General features: G+C 47.9%; 1 protein-coding gene across 1 annotated transcript in view; it reads right to left on the bottom strand.

The window, feature by feature from the left end:
* Positions 1-17,592, bottom strand: part of LOC149336121 (E3 ubiquitin-protein ligase MIB2-like) — a 33,701-nt gene continuing 16,109 nt past the window's right edge. The window contains exons 6-12 of the mRNA XM_089554664.1: positions 16,167-16,361; positions 9,647-9,777; positions 7,924-8,031; positions 7,053-7,163; positions 4,432-4,548; positions 1,484-1,607; positions 1-546 (exon numbers count right to left, since the gene is read on the bottom strand). Of these exons, the coding sequence (XP_089410790.1) occupies positions 311-546; positions 1,484-1,607; positions 4,432-4,548; positions 7,053-7,163; positions 7,924-8,031; positions 9,647-9,777; positions 16,167-16,361 (1,022 nt within the window). The 3' untranslated portion in view covers positions 1-310. The remainder of the gene's footprint in view (positions 547-1,483; positions 1,608-4,431; positions 4,549-7,052; positions 7,164-7,923; positions 8,032-9,646; positions 9,778-16,166; positions 16,362-17,592) is intronic.

Here is a 17,592-nt window from a genome sequence, read left to right as displayed (position 1 = left end):
AGATTTTTAGTAAATTATAGTAAAGAGTTCCTAATGATTCAAGAAACTTTATAATATGTCTTACCAATAGTGTGCATTCCCTCTTTTTGCGCGTTCATGGGATAAAGTTGAGGGGCTATAAATTATGACGAGCACACACTTACAGCTTTTAAAGAAGATATAAGAAAATAATACCTCAAATATTGGCAGCAAGCTTGAAATGCGGCCAGCTCGCAATTAAGCTGTATTAGCCTTCACTACAAGAAGCCGGAGAGCCAGACAGTCGTAACAACAACTACAAAAACGCTGCAAATTGCATACGCTTTCGCGGTCAGTAAATTGGAATCTTCTTGGTTATCTCCTCTCGACAGATGTGGCAGAGACGGAGAGCCTGACTGCAATCGTCGCAGCAGCCGTGACCGCAGAGGAAGAGCACATTACGCGGATTGTCCATACAGATGGCGCACTGTATGGCCACTTCGAGCTCATGGAGCCGCTCCTCGAGCGCCTTCTGAGCCTCACTGCTGCACGGTGTGTCGGCGGCCGCTGCGTTGTCTCTTGGCCCGGCTCCTGCGGAAATTCATACGAGACTGCTTATAAGTCTGGGAGACAAACTGAAATTGTAAAGCTTAGGGGAAGAACGGATGTCACTAATTGAATAAGTGGGTGAGCAGCCGAGACATCTACTATCTATACATAGTACAAGGAAGTAGCAAGTTATTGCGTGAAACAGTATGAGTCACTTGAATTTTCGATGTACTGACGATGTCATTGGGGCACGTTCTTTTTGTTTTTATTTTATTTGATAGAAGACCTTATAGAATAAGAGCGTACGTTGTTGGGCTAGTCGGTCAATCATGGTAAATAAAAGGGGGGTACTGCGCACAAAAAGACATGGACGAGAAGATAACACAAGCGCAGACTCGCGACTAACTTTATTTGAAAAATGACACTCCTTTTATAGTTTAAAACTGTCATATCACACACATGCGGAAACCAAAAACCTTTCTTCATTCTGATACAGTTTGACAGAAGGGTCACTTACGCAATCTTTAGCCTTCTGTTTGATGCAAAACGCCTCCGCCAACTCACGCGCCACCTGGTCACGGCTTTTCCTCAAAACTTTGGCTCCTCCTCAAAACTCCTCAAAAGATACCAAAGTTTTGAGGAAAAGCCGTGACCAGGTGGCGCGTGAGTTGACGGAGGCGTTTTGCATCAAACAGGAGGGTAAAGATTGCGTAAGTGACCCTTCTGTCAAACTGTGTCAGAATGAAGGCAGGTTTTTGGTTTCCGCATGAGTGTGATGTGGCAGTTTGAAACTATAAAAGGAGTGTCGTTTTTCAAATAAAGTTAGTCGCGAGTCTGCGCTTGTTGTGTTATCTTCTCGTCCGTGTATTTTTGTGCGCAGTACCCCCCTTTTATTTATCTTATAGAAGAGGGTGATTATGCCGCAAACGACTTGAAAACTCACTCGACGACCAAAGAGAGTCGTAAATGCACTCACCATCCAACTGCCTTTGTATGAGAGCGAGGCTGAGAGGATTGCACGTGTAGTACAGGCCGTCGATATTGAGGAGAACGTCTTGGCTGTTACAGATCTCAGTGACCGTACCGGTGCTTCCAAGAATCTGTAACGTACAAGTGTTAGCATAGGTTTCATATATATGATGGATCTCTGCTTGTCGAAACTGCGCTTTTTTCTCTGCTGAATGTCGGTGCTCAAGCCCTGGGTTAATTTTTACAACTGTTCTTGCTCTTCACCTCCACATTCCACCAAATATTTACCACAAACTTTCTATGTTTCAAGATTGCAAAACCACTCTAGCACTGCATTGGGAGCAGTGAGTGTCTTGCATAATAAAGTGCTCCGCTGAAAAAAAAATTGCTGATCGCTGCTCAAATACGTAGTACATAAAAGAATGTTTTGGTGAGATTTTACGCCTTCATTTTCTGCAGTAGAAGCTAAAGCCAAAACGTTACCGTTCCGAGACGCTGAATGGAAGAGAGAAGTTTCGATCGTCGTATCCTTTCAAAGCGGGGAGCTGTTTAATGTCGTCTCGAGCACAAGCGTGGCTTTTGTTACAGCTATCGCGTGGTCGCACTGTGCCCGACGGGTTGTGTGGGTCATACCAAGCAGAGCGTTAGTGTGTGTCGGCGCGCCGGTTGCGTGTTTATCCGGAATTTCGATGCCCCAAACCATGCGCAAGGTAGATGTACTATGGTAGCGTAGGCTGTACAGAAGCCCATACGTTCAAAACATGGCGGCTCATGGTGCGCAGCCAGCGGCGTCTTCGAAATGCGTGGACAACTAAAAAGTGACGTCATAATTAAAACAAAAACGCGACGTTGAAGTCACGTGTTTTAGTGACGTCATATTCGTGACGTCAGCGTCACGTGCTGCTTGGCGGGAAAAATAAACTGCTGAACGCCGCGACGCTTCAGCACGACAGCTCCTTCTCTCGAGCGGTGGGAGACCGTGCTGGCTAGCTCTGACCCCAGAACGCAAGTTTTGGCGGTGGAGTGGGCTGACAAAGTCGTCGAGGGCTATGTACTCTCGACCACTTAACGCGACCTCTTGCCAAGCTCTTCCCGGCGAATAAAATGTTTTACAATCAATCAATCAGCACGACACCCGACACGAGAACAAAAAAGAAGACACGACGAGTGCCGACCACCAACGCTATTTTTAGTAGTCAGTTCTCGTTGTGGCTTTTTCCTTCTTCCTCTCCTCAGGTGTCGCGCTGAATGTCGCAGGTGTAGCGCTGAAGCGATGAAATGTGACGCCGCCAGACAGGTTATCGCTCGCACATCGTGCAACCGCACACCTCTTTTTTGCGTACGGGGGCCCCATGGCCACAGACGATGCCCTTTTGGGGCAAAAGCGACAGAACCGCACCCAACCGAACGAAACTACACAGAAGCGCTGGCAAAAGGGAAAAGCGGAAACTGTACACGAACGATGCACACCAAGAACTCGAGCAACAAGCAACGAGGAAAAAGTAGGGCTAGCAGAATCGAGTTTCAAACAAAAGCAAGCAGAATGGTCAAAAGATATGACAAGGGTATGACATCAGAGCACCGTCAACCTTGGCATCGCACCGCTGCCATTGCCGCTGCTCTGAGCGAACGCTGTCATAAAAAATTTTACAGAGCAAGCGCTATACTTTCTAACAAAATGCACACAACTAAAACATATTAAAGAGGAATCACTGCAATTGTTTTCGAATGCTTTTGAAACACAAAATATGTCCTAATTATTTTCCTCTTCTAGTCGTGTTTGTCCACTCATTTCGTTTTGGCGCTTTAGTTCCACCACTAATTTCATGTCGCTAGCACTTGGTTCTGGACCGCATTCAGGCTCCGGCTTCACGACCTATTTCAATTGACCTTGCCATGCGCGGCACTCACAGAGTCACGTGACTAGCGGTTTCATACTAAGTTTCATACTAAGTTTCATACTGGTTTCATACTGCGCTCTTGTCGTTCACGACGAAAGGACGGTGCGTCGCGGGCGCGCGGGCTACCCACGCTTTCATTTCAGCCGTGGCTGATGAAAGCAGGGAGTGGCGAAAGGGGACGCCATGTATAACAGGACCGACTAATCTTCCAAGGCCTCACCACGCCAACTTCTGACATCACAAAGTGGAAGTGCGAGCGTCTCACCGGATTTTAGCAAGCTTCATGTTATGATAGCAAACTCGACATCGTGGTATGGCTTTTACGATGCCCGTTTTTTGTTATAACTTCCGCACCAGTGCCGAACCTGCCTCTTTTTGAGTGGTGCCGCCTCCAGACAATAACCCTCATCGCTTGACCAGCGGGAGCACTTAAGCCTTCAAGTTACTGTTGCACGCGCATTCCTCCACCTCGTGACATCGTCCATGAAAGCATAGTTGGTGTTGTGTAGAAGCTGCAGGCGGAGGCCAACTTGGCGGGCGCTGGTTTCACAGGAGTGCGAATGGGAAGGAGCGAAGGCCTTCTTCATACTATGGTGACACCAGTGTTATAGAGGATTCAATTCCATCAACTTTTTCGGATAATCAGCCCAGAGTATCGAGCTCTGAATTGATGCTCGCGGCAGCTGTCAAGACATCAGTGTCTGTCTGCATTCGCTTTTTTTCCGCCAGCTCTCCTTTCTTATGAGCCTTGTGGCTGAGCATGTAGGACATTTCCAAATAGCCTAGTACGATGACTCTTCTTTCGCTTTGAAGCAGGCCGCAGTCACTCCTGAGCATATTCCTACGTAATAGTCATTTTCGCATTCGGTACAGCTCAAAAAACCTGACGTCGGCTTAATGCTATGGCAGACGAAACATTCTCCATCATTCGTATTCAAAATATTTCCATGCAACGGAACAAGAAACTGACAGCAGCGAAGCATTGACAGTTGCTGGACCCAGGTTAAAATGCGCAAAGGAAACTGCGTCCAACCTGCAAAGGGGCAAAATTCACCTCTTGAGTGCACGTCCCTCCGTTGCTGCCATGGCTGCCAAAATGATCCGAGACACCCGGCACGCAACCAGGTGAACGTTCCACAAAAAATGCCGGTGGGCCGTGATCCAAGTGCAGCTGCACCCAAGAATCAGGTAGCTTATGTATGGGCTGGCGTGTCATGGTATCACGGCTTGTTGTAATGACTTTCAGTGGCTGGTCCAAATGAATTACCAGGAACGCATGACAAATTGAGCACTCGTGCGTTCCATTAATAGTTTAAGAGATTAATTTCACTTGACGCTGAAAATGTGGTTTCAGCCTTGTTCCCGTTGGATCCACAATGTGTAAATTTGGTGATAACACACTAGATATCCCCGTCCATTCCAGTCTAGGAGGTCCCTGGTCAGCCCAAAATGCAGTAATTTCTCAGCAGTTGACTCCGTTCATGCGCTGACCTGACAGACTAACTGCTCGGAAAAAAACTAAAAAGGGCACCAATCGCACCACAACACAAGACGGAAATCAGGGGAATAAGTAGACTTGTTAAACTGTTTTATTCATTCCCCGCTAGTGTGAGGACCATCACGGTGTTGACCTAGTCCGATGGATTCTTCGGGGAAAAAAATGCTTAGGGGAAATGGAGCTATTGGCAGCTGAGCATGTCATGTGTACGGTGCACTTCAATCCGTACTAATGGTAGAGTTCAGGTATTCAGCTTTAAAGAAGTACCTGATGTCCTTCTTTTGGAGGAGAATGATGGCCTTAGTTGCCTATGCGCCATAACACCCAACACAACATCCTGCTTTTGGAGTGCAGTTACTAGCTTACGTGATGCCGTCTAAGCGTGGACTTCTCTAGCAGAAACGTTGCTGGTAGTAAACAGACTCGTTCCTGTCTCAGCTTCTTGAAATAATGAAAAGCAAAAACGCTAGCTACCTTGTTGTCAGGATGTAGTAATGTGAATTGCTCCAGTTACAACAAAAACGATTACAAATTATTCCGAAAGGCTACATCAACTCCTCTGTGCAGAAAGTTCAGCCAGGTCCTCGCTACCGCGGATGTCACCGTTCACGCTATTTCACACGACGCCACGCGACCATTCGCGTGACAGTGACGTCAAGGTCACGGGATGTGTTACGCCAGCGACAACGCCGCTCACGAATCGAGTTGCACCTAGGTGCTTCGATGTAAAAAGTAATTTGGCATTCTCACTGTTTTTTGAAACTTGATTTTATTTATCTCCTACTAACACACGCGTTGCTTCTATGCATCCTCTTGCCGATGTGTGTGGCATCCGCAGCTGCTTCCAATCGCCCGAGAGGCACCGTACACACCCTCCACCCCTCTGACGTAGCCAAACCAGCCCTACTTCCTTGAGGTCTCCTTCAAAGCGGCGCCGACGGTGACGGGCCTTCAATCGGCCTCCATCTCCTCTTCGACTCGCAAGCCACGCAGGGAGTGTCCAGGGAGGATAGTGAACAGGAGGCAACTACGCCGGAAACCTGGAGAATGCCGGTGCAAGAGACAACTCTTCTCTCGCGCCTACCTCCTACTTGTATGTGCTGCCAAGGAAGGCTGCCAGACTGCACCTCCATGAACACAGTTGCAGGCTGGATACCCCTGGATGAGTTGTTTGCGACGACAGGTATGGTCGAAGTCGGAGCACTGGTCGTGACCTTCAGGGCGAGTTTGTATTGGAGGTCAGGGGGCGATATTCGGCATTCAGTTCTTTAGCCGCTGTAGCAATTAGTTAATAGCAGCTGCACTGGGTACAAATCTATTATTAACGCTGCTCTAAGTATGATTCAATAAGCGCAGTTTTTCCAGATGAAATATAGAGAGTTTTTGTCTTTTATCGGAGACGCCTTAAAATGCTCCTTCACTTCTGTATATTACTGTACCGTGGTGGTGACAACGCCGAGCACAATGGACGAACAGACTAGAAGGGCGCTGAAGTAGAGTTTTTATCGGGCTGACATGCGCCCAAAAGTAATTCTACAACTCAGGGGCGGCGACGGCAGCAAAAGTTCTCAGAGCTATGTCATTGTAGAACCGAAAGATTGCCGCTCTCGGCCGCTCTAAGCTTGAAGCGGTCGAATAACTTCAGAGACAATGTGCGAAAAGCACTCTGTTGCAATAATCTCGAGCTATGCAGAGCCGGCTTCGCGTGGCTGCGATTTTTGGAAATAAATCCCACCTCATCCCGCTTCTCAAACATTGAAAAAGAAGCGTGCTGGTGGCTTTGAGCCTAAACTTACTTATCTCGTTTCGCGTCTCAAATAAAGAGATAAAGCCACGTGCCTTTGGTACATGTCTACACTGGTTTACAACGTGAAACTGGTGGGTTACGAATTGCTTTCAACCGCCTGACATTCTTCCCTGTGCACAGAAAGCGTCAATGATTGGGCGCGCATGCATTTCGCCCCTGCCAGAATGCGGCACCCACATCCGTGATTCGGCCCTGCCAGTCCGTACTCCAAAGTGAAACTTTTACCCCGCTTTACAACCGCGGTAAGCGCACGTGAAGCGCCGTCACCCCAAAACACGCTTTGTCCCGTCTTTCTGTCTTGTGTTCTGTCTTTTTTCGCGCCTATAACCAAAGATGACCACAAAACAAAGACCACGTTGTGGTGTCGCACCTTTGCTCTTGACTCGAGGGAATCACTGTCGTCGTCGCCACCCTCAAAGCTCTCCAAGGTAGGCAAGTCTTCTACGACTTTAACCATATCACCAACAGAGAAGCTCGGCACCTAAAAGCAGTGAATTATTAACAGTTATTATGTATTAGTCGAAGCGCGTTGCTCGTGAAGCAGTTATTTCAGCGTTGTGCCCGCTGCTTCTACAGGCCCACGAGGCAAATGGGTTCAGTCATGAGTGCGCTCTATTCTGGCAGAATATTTTTAAGTTTGCCGGCTTTTGCACAATACCGCGCATTCGGACATGATATCATTGCTTTCGGTCCTATTTAAAGAAATAAGCAATTTTGGTCGCAAAAACGAAGTGTGGGAAAAACTTCTCGCAACTAGAAAAATTTGTGTTGTAGCGAGAACACTTATTGTCGTATTGCAAGTCTTAGTATTATGAGAAGCAATGATCACAAGAGTAAAACAAGTTCATTTATTTAAGTGAAGACAATTTGATGGAAAACTTTTACCTACGTTCTTTAGCTGGCGCCAGAATTCCGTAGGCATGTTCGCGGGCTCGCTGACTATACCTAGAATTCAGCACTACATTTCCGTTTGTTGCAAAAGCCCTGATAACGGTTGTCGCAAAAAACTCTGTGCGAGCTTATATTTTGCCTGCAAGATTTTCTCACTTTATTCCGCTGACTGGTAATTACTGCACCGCAATTCGTAAAAGTTTTCTCTGAAAAAATATTTCCAGAAAATAGCTTCTGCCAACACTTCCAACACGCCGCAAATGCATTCTGCAACACAATGACTGCCCGTGACAAGACCACACAGTTAATTGTAAGCTCTAGTGCTACGAATATAAAGAAGAGAGCTATACCCTTATGAGTGCAGCAGGATTGATATTCCATCTTTCGCCTGTCCCAAAACACACTCTCACATCCCCTGCGGTCGTGACATCTTGAACGACACCTATCTTGTGGATAACCTGGAAAAACGAAACGTAGCTCAGGCTACTGCAAAGTATGTGGAGGTTCACGCGATTCTTTAAAAAAATGAACAAAAAAATTTACTGCTTCGCGTGTAGAGTCATGAAATTTATGAGCCTGACCACGGGAGCGCGTAGCAGATAGCCTCAAGCCATACTTGTGGCGATACGCGGCGGCTGCTTTCCGCAATGCAGTGTAAAGGGTTATGCCGCCTTGCCACCTTCCAGCAAGCCGAAGGACTCACCTCCTTTTCCACTTCGTTTATGAAGGCGGCCGCCGCGTATCGACACGAGTAGGGTTCGAGGCTATCTGCCACGCGCTGCCGTGTTCACGCTCATAAATTTCATGACTGTACATTTCCGTGCATGTGCTTGAAATCAGCTTCAAAAATTAACAGACTGCATTACCATCCGCGAGAGGAAATTCATATCGTGCTTGCTTTTTCGCAGTAATAGAGATCATATATTCACGGGGAAAAGACAGCTCAAACTGGACGATACACGCAAAAACTCTGAGGTCACTGCGGCGACCCGCTCTAGACCAATGCGAGAGCAAAACGACCACATACTATATCGACTTCCGTGGCTGTCCTGACGTCCATGTACTATATCGACGTCCATGAATATTTTGACGTCTAAGTGTATATTTCCGTGTTTTTTCGCGTTTGAAGAATTAAGTAATCACACCTCATCGACCAAAATTTTCCTACGGCAACCTTTTATCATACACTATCTCTCACAATCACGCTTCATACATTTATCTTAAGAGAATGACGTAATCGTGGGGACTGAATTTTCTGACACGTTTTGCGGACACTTTTTGCTGACGTGACATGGCCATAATGCTTTAGCTTTAATAACAGAAAGGCAAAACGGTTGCCAGTGGTGTCAGCGCTTGTAGTGTCTTCCTTCTGCTGTGTGTGCCGTCCAGTTCGCGCTGTTTTTCAACCGTCAGTAGTCACCAGCTAGCTTAAACTTCTGCTTTCCGACACTGATATAGTACTTGGGAGCGCTCTGTATTAGGTGTGTAAGTATCAGGCAAATGAGAAAACAAAAATGAAAAGTATATTTCTATTATTCTTCATGCCATATCATGAAGGAAAACAGCGAGGTTGGCTTCCAAACGAAACTGTTTATTTTGGCAGACGTGCGCCCACAAAGGAATGAATGACAAAGAGATGAACGCCCACGAAGAAATGAATGAGCAACAGGCGTGGTCGGCGGTCGTCGAACAGAATGCCCGCCGCTCTAGGCTGTGCTCAATTTAAAGCTGATAGCGAACTTTCGAGATAAAGCGTGCAATGTTACTAGAACATTTATTTTATTACACCGGCATAAGCAACTGGTTTGTTATCGCCGAGCTTTCCCAAAAGTCCCATAACTCGGAATCGACTCAACCAACAAGTTTTTCTTCTCCTCAAACATGATTAAAAGTTCTGCGTGGCTGACGACGGGGGGAGGGGGGGAAGGGGGGCAGAGCCTGCGTTGCTTTAATCATAGGGCCGCAAGGCACCGAAGTGCAGATTCGGCTTACCGAAGGTATGCTAGGAGCTTGAGACGCGTCTACAGTTTAACGTAAAGACCGATAGTCACAGTACGCTGTGAACGTACTCACCTCAGCCAGCTCTGGTACCCAGTCTCCGTGCTCACACTGAAGAATACGAAATGTTTCCAGTTCCAATATGATACCCACACGCGCACCCGTGAAAAACTCGTTGGCAGAGTCATCCTTGACCTGAATGGGCGCTGCGAGGAAAAAAAAATGAAGCTGTGAAGCTAGCGTTTCAACATGTTTTCAAAACTGGTGGAATAAGAACCGGGCGGCTTGCTCTCAGTCTTAAACCGAAAGGTGCTTTCAGCTCCCATTCTCAGCGAACTCGGCCGAATATCGTACGAAGCGGACGGAGAAAGAAAGGAGCCGAACCTTAAGAAGAACAAGTAATCAGCCCTGAACAACAACGTGCAAGGAAACTTTATACGTCCTGAACTTTTTCGTCACAATATTAGAAAGCAGAGAAAGGGCTCATCATACTTAGATCCCCGAGAGGGATTCGAAACGCCGGCGGAGCAAAAAGACCAGTTTCCCGTATTCCTACTCTAGACCAATAGACAATCGCCGGAGCTGTTTCCAGAGCGTGTTTAGCCAGCAGCCTCTAGCTTTGTCCTTTGCACATGGTCGTCTTCGTCATTTTTTATAAGTTCGTTCTGCGCCGTGTATGATTGCGAAGACGCTGAGAGACAACTATGAAAAAAGAAAACGGGCAGCTACTATTTCAGTTCTCAGTGCACACCTCAAACGCGCTATGAGGGAAGGAATCAAGAACGGAGTAAAAAAAAAGAAATGGAGAAGGAAATGCTATAGTGGATGGTTTCGGATTGATTAGGAGTGCCTGAGATTCTTTGGCGTGCACTGTCAGTGCGCAGCATTCGTGTATGTTTGCATTACGCCTCCATTGAAATGTCCGACACTGCCGGGAATTGGACCCGAGGCCCCTGTCTGCAACCAGGCGCCTCAACCATTAAGCCTCCGTTGCATCTAGTAGAGTTGAACGCGTTGCCTAGTGCGAAAAGAGAAGTGACTTGAACGCAGTGGAACTTCTACAAACTGTAGGTGGTGGTGGTGAAAACTTTTATATTGTAAAAAAGAGTTTGGGAGCCACAGAGTGGCCCCGCTACATGGTCGGCGTCCCTAGTCCGGGACACCGCACGACGAGGCCCCGTCTCTCGCCCGTTTCACCAGAGCCCTTTGGGACTCAAGCGAGGAGCAGTTGAGGAGGGCAGTCTCCCATGCCTCTCTGGAAGGGGTAGGGGAAGGGGGGAGGTGGGGATTTTGAGTACATGCCCACACCATGTGGAAGATATCACAGGTCTCCCCACAGTGTGGGCATCGCCCATCCGTGTTAGGATCGTAATGTTTTATTATTGCAGGACAGAGTAGAGTACCTGTCTGCAGGCGCCTTAAAGTTCGCTCCTCCGTCTTACTCAGCCCTTTTGCAGGGGCCGGGAAAAGGCGGTGGTTGTCGCTATAATGTGTTAATATTTCCCTGAATCGCAGCAGCGGCTGGTTAGTCTCCGAGCCAGAAGAGCTGGGATGAGGAGCCCGGTGAGTAAGCGCTCGGGCAGCCGCGTCAGCGGCCTCATTACCTCGTAAGCCCTGGTGGCCAGGAGCCCAAATGATTCGTTTGGGTGTTGGATCAGTGGCAGTCCGTCGTAGAATACAAGCAGCTAAGGGGGAGATCTCCCCTGCCAAGTAATGTTCACATGCTTTTCGGGAGTCCGTGATGATTATTCTCGAATTGGCGTGGGCGGCAGCAAGCGCTATCGCTACTTCCTCGGCCCGCATTGAATTCGGGGCTCGAAAGGAGAGTCCATCAACGTGCATTTCCTGGTGAACGACAGCGGCCGAGTAAAATCCCGTGGGCGATGGCCCTGCTACGTCTACATAATATACACCGGGTCGGGAGCCGTGTTGTCTCTCAAGAGCCCGAGCCCGCGCTTGTCGTCTGTTTTCATGCATGTCGGTGTCCATGTTACGGGGGAGCGGGGAGACCCAGAGCATATGGCGCCATAGTACTGGGATACGCTCCGCCTCCTCTGGAGTGCAGTCGTGTTGGATGTGTAAGCGGTTTAGCAGGCGGCGCCCAGGAGCCGTCTGCGTGAGCCGCGTGTATTGGTTCACGAGGTGGGCCTCCCGCAGCTCCTGGTAGGAGTTTAGCACCCCCAATGCCTTGAGTTTGGCATTAGAGGTAGCCACCGGGAGATCCAGGGCTCGCTTAGTTGCCTTGCGGATGATGGCGTCTATTCGCGCCTCGTCTTGCTTAGTAGTGCGGAGATATGGCACGGCGTAGAGGATCCGGCTAGTCACGAAGGCATAGACGAGCCGAAGCGCGTCCCTGCCCCGCAGACCACCCCGCTTGTTGGAAACGCGGCGGATCATGCGCCCTACCTGTTCGCCTACTCTCTTGAGTTTCGCAATAGTGGAGTCCGGTCTGAGTCTCTGGTGAATGAAAAGGCCCAGGATACGGAGCTCCTCCACCTCTCTAATAGGACCTCCTGACAGAGAGATGTGTATTGCTGTCCTATCCTTTGGGTCCCGGACCCGGCGTATCCCACTCGAGTGGGGAATTCGGTAACCCGCGACACGTGTCCAGACCTTTCTCTCGTTAAAAATGCTAGAGCGGCTGCATGGGAGAACTTGGGAGATTCTCTAGGCAGCGATCACCTCCTTCTCCGGATTACACTCGAGGCAAAGGCAGCGCGCAAAAAATGGGGTCAGGCCAAGCTGACCGATTGGCACAAATTCCGGAATCACACTATCCCTCCCGTACTATTTTCCGGCGGCTACGCGGAATGGGCTAACCACATATACAACATTCAGAAACAACACGTCACAACACTACAAACCACCGAAGAGATCCCCGCAGTGGACACCCACCTCCTGCATTTGTGGGAGGCGCGCCGGAGCTTAACTAAACGGTGGAAAAAGCAGAAAACTAATCGCAAATTACGCGACCGCATAGCCAAACTCACAGAGCAGGCTGCAGCGTATGCTGCCGAGCTCTCAGATTTAAATTGGATAGCACGCTGCGACGCCGCAGCTCATCAGATGAGCTCGAAGGGGACGTGGCGTCTCTTTCGCAGTCTAATCGACCCCTCCCAAACGAGAGGGGAGACGCAAAAGCAGCTCCGGCGGGCTCTGCAAGGGTATCAAGGTACGACGGCGCAACTTGCGGACACTCTGTGCGACAGATATCTCTGTCGTATGGAGGACCCGCCTGGGCAACAGTACATGTACTCTGGCAGGCCTAATGAAACACTCGATGCCCCTTTTGAGTTGCACGACCTTAAGGCGGCCTTAGCAAAAATGCGCCGGGGTACGGCTCCGGGACGGGACCACATAACAGTGAACCTGTTGGCGAACCTACCGGACTCAGCCTACCTTCATTTATTAGAATACATCAACCAGATCTGGGACGGGCGTCCACTCCCTCCCGAGTGGAAAACGTCACTTGTGACGTTTATTCCTAAAACAGGTAAGGCCGTGAATACGGACAACCTGAGGCCCATATCACTGACCTCATGTACGGGCAAGCTTATGGAGACGATGGTACGGGATCGCCTCTCTCCATACCTGGAGAGTAAGGGCTTCTTTGCAGTCACCATGTTCGGGTTTCGTCCTCACATGTCTGCACAAGATGTCCTTCTCCAGCTGCACAGGGATGTAATACGACCCACAACTATGCAACACAATGACAAAGCCATCCTCGCCCTTGATCTGAAAGGGGCTTTCGACAATGTGAAACACGGAAGCATCCTGGCCAACTTGAGTTCTACCGATTGTGGGGCTAGGACCTACGCGTATGTAAGAGATTTCTTGTCAAATCGCCAGGCCTTTCTTCGGATTGAGGGCGAGGAATACGGCCCTTACATGATGGGAACACGGGGTACCCCTCAGGGAGCAGTGTTATCACCGCTCCTGTTCAACATTGCTATGATGCGCCTCCCAAGCCAATTGGCCCGGGTGGAAGGCATTCAACACGCGTTATATGCAGATGATATTACAATTTGGACCACTCAGGGGAGCCTTGGAGACATGGAGGACCGCCTTCAGCAGGCTGCTTCCATAGTCGATGCGTATGCTAATGACTGTGGGCTCCAATGTGCTCCAGCGAAATCAGAGCTTCTGCATGTCAGAGCGAACCCAAAGGATACAAACTGTAGCGACAAGCATGACCCAGCGCGGGCCATGTTACGAAGAATGGGAGGTACCGCCGGAACGCGCTCTCGGTCACGGTCGTGGTGCTCTACTGCACGAGCGCCACCGCCTTTCTAGCAGCTGCGCCGACGTTCGATGACGAAGCCGCAGTGGCGACTTCGAGAGAGTCGAACGTCGCAGTGTTCTATTAGCACGTGTTAGCGTCAATTTGTCTAGGTTGGCATGTGACGATCGCTGGCCACGCGGTTTGCAGCACAAAAAAAAAAAAGGTGAATCTATACGAGCGCGCACGCTGAACAAGGTAAGAAAAAAAAATGCCTGATCAGAGGACTCCTTACGACCCACGCGTACGGCTACCATCTATGAGTGGACCTATAATCGGCATATGTTGCAGTGCATGTCATGCTTACATCTGTTTTCAAAGATTACATAGACTGCATTTTTTTTTCAGTAGAGACATTCTGCATATTACTGATAGCTTCCTGAAAATCTGTTTCACCGAAACAGCTTATTTCATATTAAAGGTTACAAAGGACCAATGTTTGTTCTTGCGTGCAAAATTCAATCCTACTTGCTCTGCTTTAGGAATGCAGCTTCTAGAGCCAGCTTTAGCCACTTCTGTTATTCAGAGCAATTCTTCTGATCCGCAGTTTCTATCGACAGCGGGATTTGAAGTGATTTAACCAAGATAGAAGTGCAATTGACATTGTTTGCAAGTTGTAATCTTTGAATACCGCTGAATTCAGGAATATTTTTGAGATAGTTCAGCTAGATGTTGACAAAGTTCCAAATTTTCTTTTTTTTCTTACCCTATGCGGGTACCTGCATCGTTGCCATGACCAAAGCTGTAGTTCCCTTCGGATTTTGTTGCTTTTTTCTTTGCTGATGATGTGCGTACGATGAGTGCACAAGAGTAACCCTAATACGGGTCGCGCTTTTGCTCGCCTGATGTGCTTGGCTCTTGTGTATACTTATCCGCAAAATTGTTAACAAAGCGTTCACAACGATCGGCCCAATGCCTCTCTTATCGTAATTAGCAGAAAACAACAGAAAGTAATGCTCGTTGAGCGAAAAACTAAAGCAAGCAAGCGAAGCCCGTAACCTTCAGTCAACCTTCAGTCCTCACTTGTCATCAGAACCCCTGAGAGAGTTCGACATTCTGTTGCGTGTAGATATGTCAGCTGATCACGAAGCCAGGTTCATCGAGTTCTAGCCTCAGAGTTTGAGCAGTATGCACTTTCAGATGAACAAATAAATACGGGGCACTCATACGGAGCATGCGGAGCACTCACTTGAATTGTGCTCCTCTATTTACGCATTTATGTGCATTTATCCTACTCATATCTCGTTTACAGTTGCATCTTATTGTTTTCACCCGTATTTTGCTGATTATTTTTTATAATCTGTTTCAATTTTATCAGCTGTTGTTTGTACATAGTGATTTTTGTAAGTTTGTAACAAGAGGTCCCTTTGCGGCCTTTGGCTTTGGGACCTCCTCCTGTATTTAACACATATGTGTATGTACTTTTTGTTCGTTTCAATAAACATATTCTGATTCTGAATAATCCACCTACGGTTTACGCCACTGAGCCCGAGTTCTTTTCGGCACAGTGCAAATGTTGTGGCCATAAAGCAACTTATACAGTATAGTATGAGCTTGTGAGAAAAATAGCAGTATTGAGATAATAAATCAGCCAGCGTGGGAGGGCTGGGAGGCTGCCCTGTACAGCTAGGACCTCAGGGGACAACGAGCCCTCGTCGAAAGAGCACAGGCAGCAGCTTTTACCAATGGTGTCCCGGACTAGGCACCCGACCTGTCTTTTCGTAACCCAAGAATTCTTGTTTTTCAATAAAGGTTTTCATCATCATCCATAAATCAGCCGTGCATTTCTTCCCTTTAAGCAGGTTACTAAATGTTTATTTAACTATTTATTGTACCTCAAGGCCCCTACCTACATTGTAGCTGCCTATTGTAACTCAAGCGCATTACCTACAAAAGGAGTCCTGTAAGTATTCCCGGTTAACGAAAAAAGTATTTAAAATATGGAACTTTTCACGATTTTTCGCGCCATACTTATAACATCTACTTGCCAACCGCTAACTAAACGACGACTTCATAGGTTCCCTGTGATCACAGAATCCCTATGAAAAGGCTTATTCATGTGCATGCCTATGGGCCTGCTTCTCCTGCTTCCACCACCTTTCGGCAACAGCACCGCACCACAACTTACTGCGGTCAATGACTATAGTCTCTCTCTAGCTAACAAAAACGAAAACATAAAAAAGCTCTAAAGAAGCACACTTGTTTCTCTAAAAATGCGAAATAAATTCCACGATTAAGGAGCATTATTTGACATAATGTTAAAGGAACGGCTCGAAGTTGTTTTCCAAAGCTTGTAATCTTAACTGGAAAGGTCACCTATAAGTGGCATGTGGTTGACGTATACTGTGCCCCCTGGTGCACTCTCGACAAACTTGAGGGCGACATCACCGCCGTGGCCCACACTGTGCGCCTCCACGTCGCCATCTGCCCATCGGACCCTTGCTGTACTGCGGAATGTGCCATTGATGCTGTCACGCACGCTTAGCACCGTTCCGATGGTATCGTCAGTGCCTGCGTACAAAAACCAAAAAGAATAAATACATTGCACACATCATATAAATCTAGGGTGGTTACTTCACGCAGTACCACACGACAGATGCTCAGTTCTAGCGAGCTTTAGGCATAATTTCTTCCCCTTCTGCGATCCTTGACGTGCCTCTTGGACTAAGAGAAATATGACAGTTTTCCATTGTCAGGAATTCAGAACCGCGCCTATTCAGAGCCACTACGCCTATCCACCTATCACCTGTTCTGCAGCCTCTCGATCATTCCCTTTCTTACTTCACAGATGAACGTGCAATTGTCAGCGTGCAATTTTGAAATGTTGAAAGCCATGCTCCACGTAACGGCAGCCACGTGAAGTAGAACCTCTTGTCCCTAATTTCTGGCAGTGATTACCATAGGAGTAAACACTTCAATCCCGGTGACGTACAGTCTTTCCCAAAAGCAACCAGGCTGCATGGTTTGCTTCTCATTCGTATAGTAGAGCTCTTAGGGCTTCCCTTAAGATCAAAAAGCTATTTGAAAGTGAGGACATGGGTTCTCCTTACCATACAGAGATTTAGAGCACGAAGGCTGGCATAATAGCTTTAATATACAACTGAGAAGCAAACCGTGCAGTCTGGTTACTTTTCGCAAAGACTATACGTGCCGGTACGTATAAGACAAGGTTTTATGTGCGCATATATACTGCGGCTAATATTAACTATATAACTATCCCGCTCATGGCGTCGACCTTTGCCAACGAAGGCTTCTTAACTCATTCAGGCACCGTTCCTTATTTCGTCACGAGATAATATATTTAAGCCTAAACATAAGAAACCATCAAAAAACAGTCAAATTTCTGACGTTAAGGATTAATGGTTTTTTAGACCTAAAACTCTACTTACGACCAAAGCTGCAAAAGCCAGGCCATCGCTGAAGCCCTGACCTTCACCTTAAATAAATTGGCCGCGACTGAGATTCAAACCCGCGCCGGCGCCGACAGATCAGCTTCGCTAGGCACTGCACGAGAGCACTATGCTATCGCCGCAGCCGATCTCGTCTCGTGTTAAACTGCAACACACTCTCGCGCTGTGCATTTTACATCATGGTCTTCATCAACTCGCACACGCGCACGCACACGCGCGCACACACGCGCGCGCGCGCGCACACACACACACAAGCAAAATACCACACACTGTACAATAGCTGGAAACTTTAATACTAAAGGAACAGCAATATTAAATCAACTGAATGGATC

Source organism: Amblyomma mixtum, chromosome 7 (assembly GCF_055824585.1).
Source record: "Amblyomma mixtum isolate Tamu chromosome 7, ASM5582458v1, whole genome shotgun sequence".
In the NCBI taxonomy this organism is placed as follows: domain Eukaryota; kingdom Metazoa; phylum Arthropoda; class Arachnida; order Ixodida; family Ixodidae; genus Amblyomma; species Amblyomma mixtum.
This window is presented reverse-complemented; position numbering and strand designations above follow the sequence as displayed.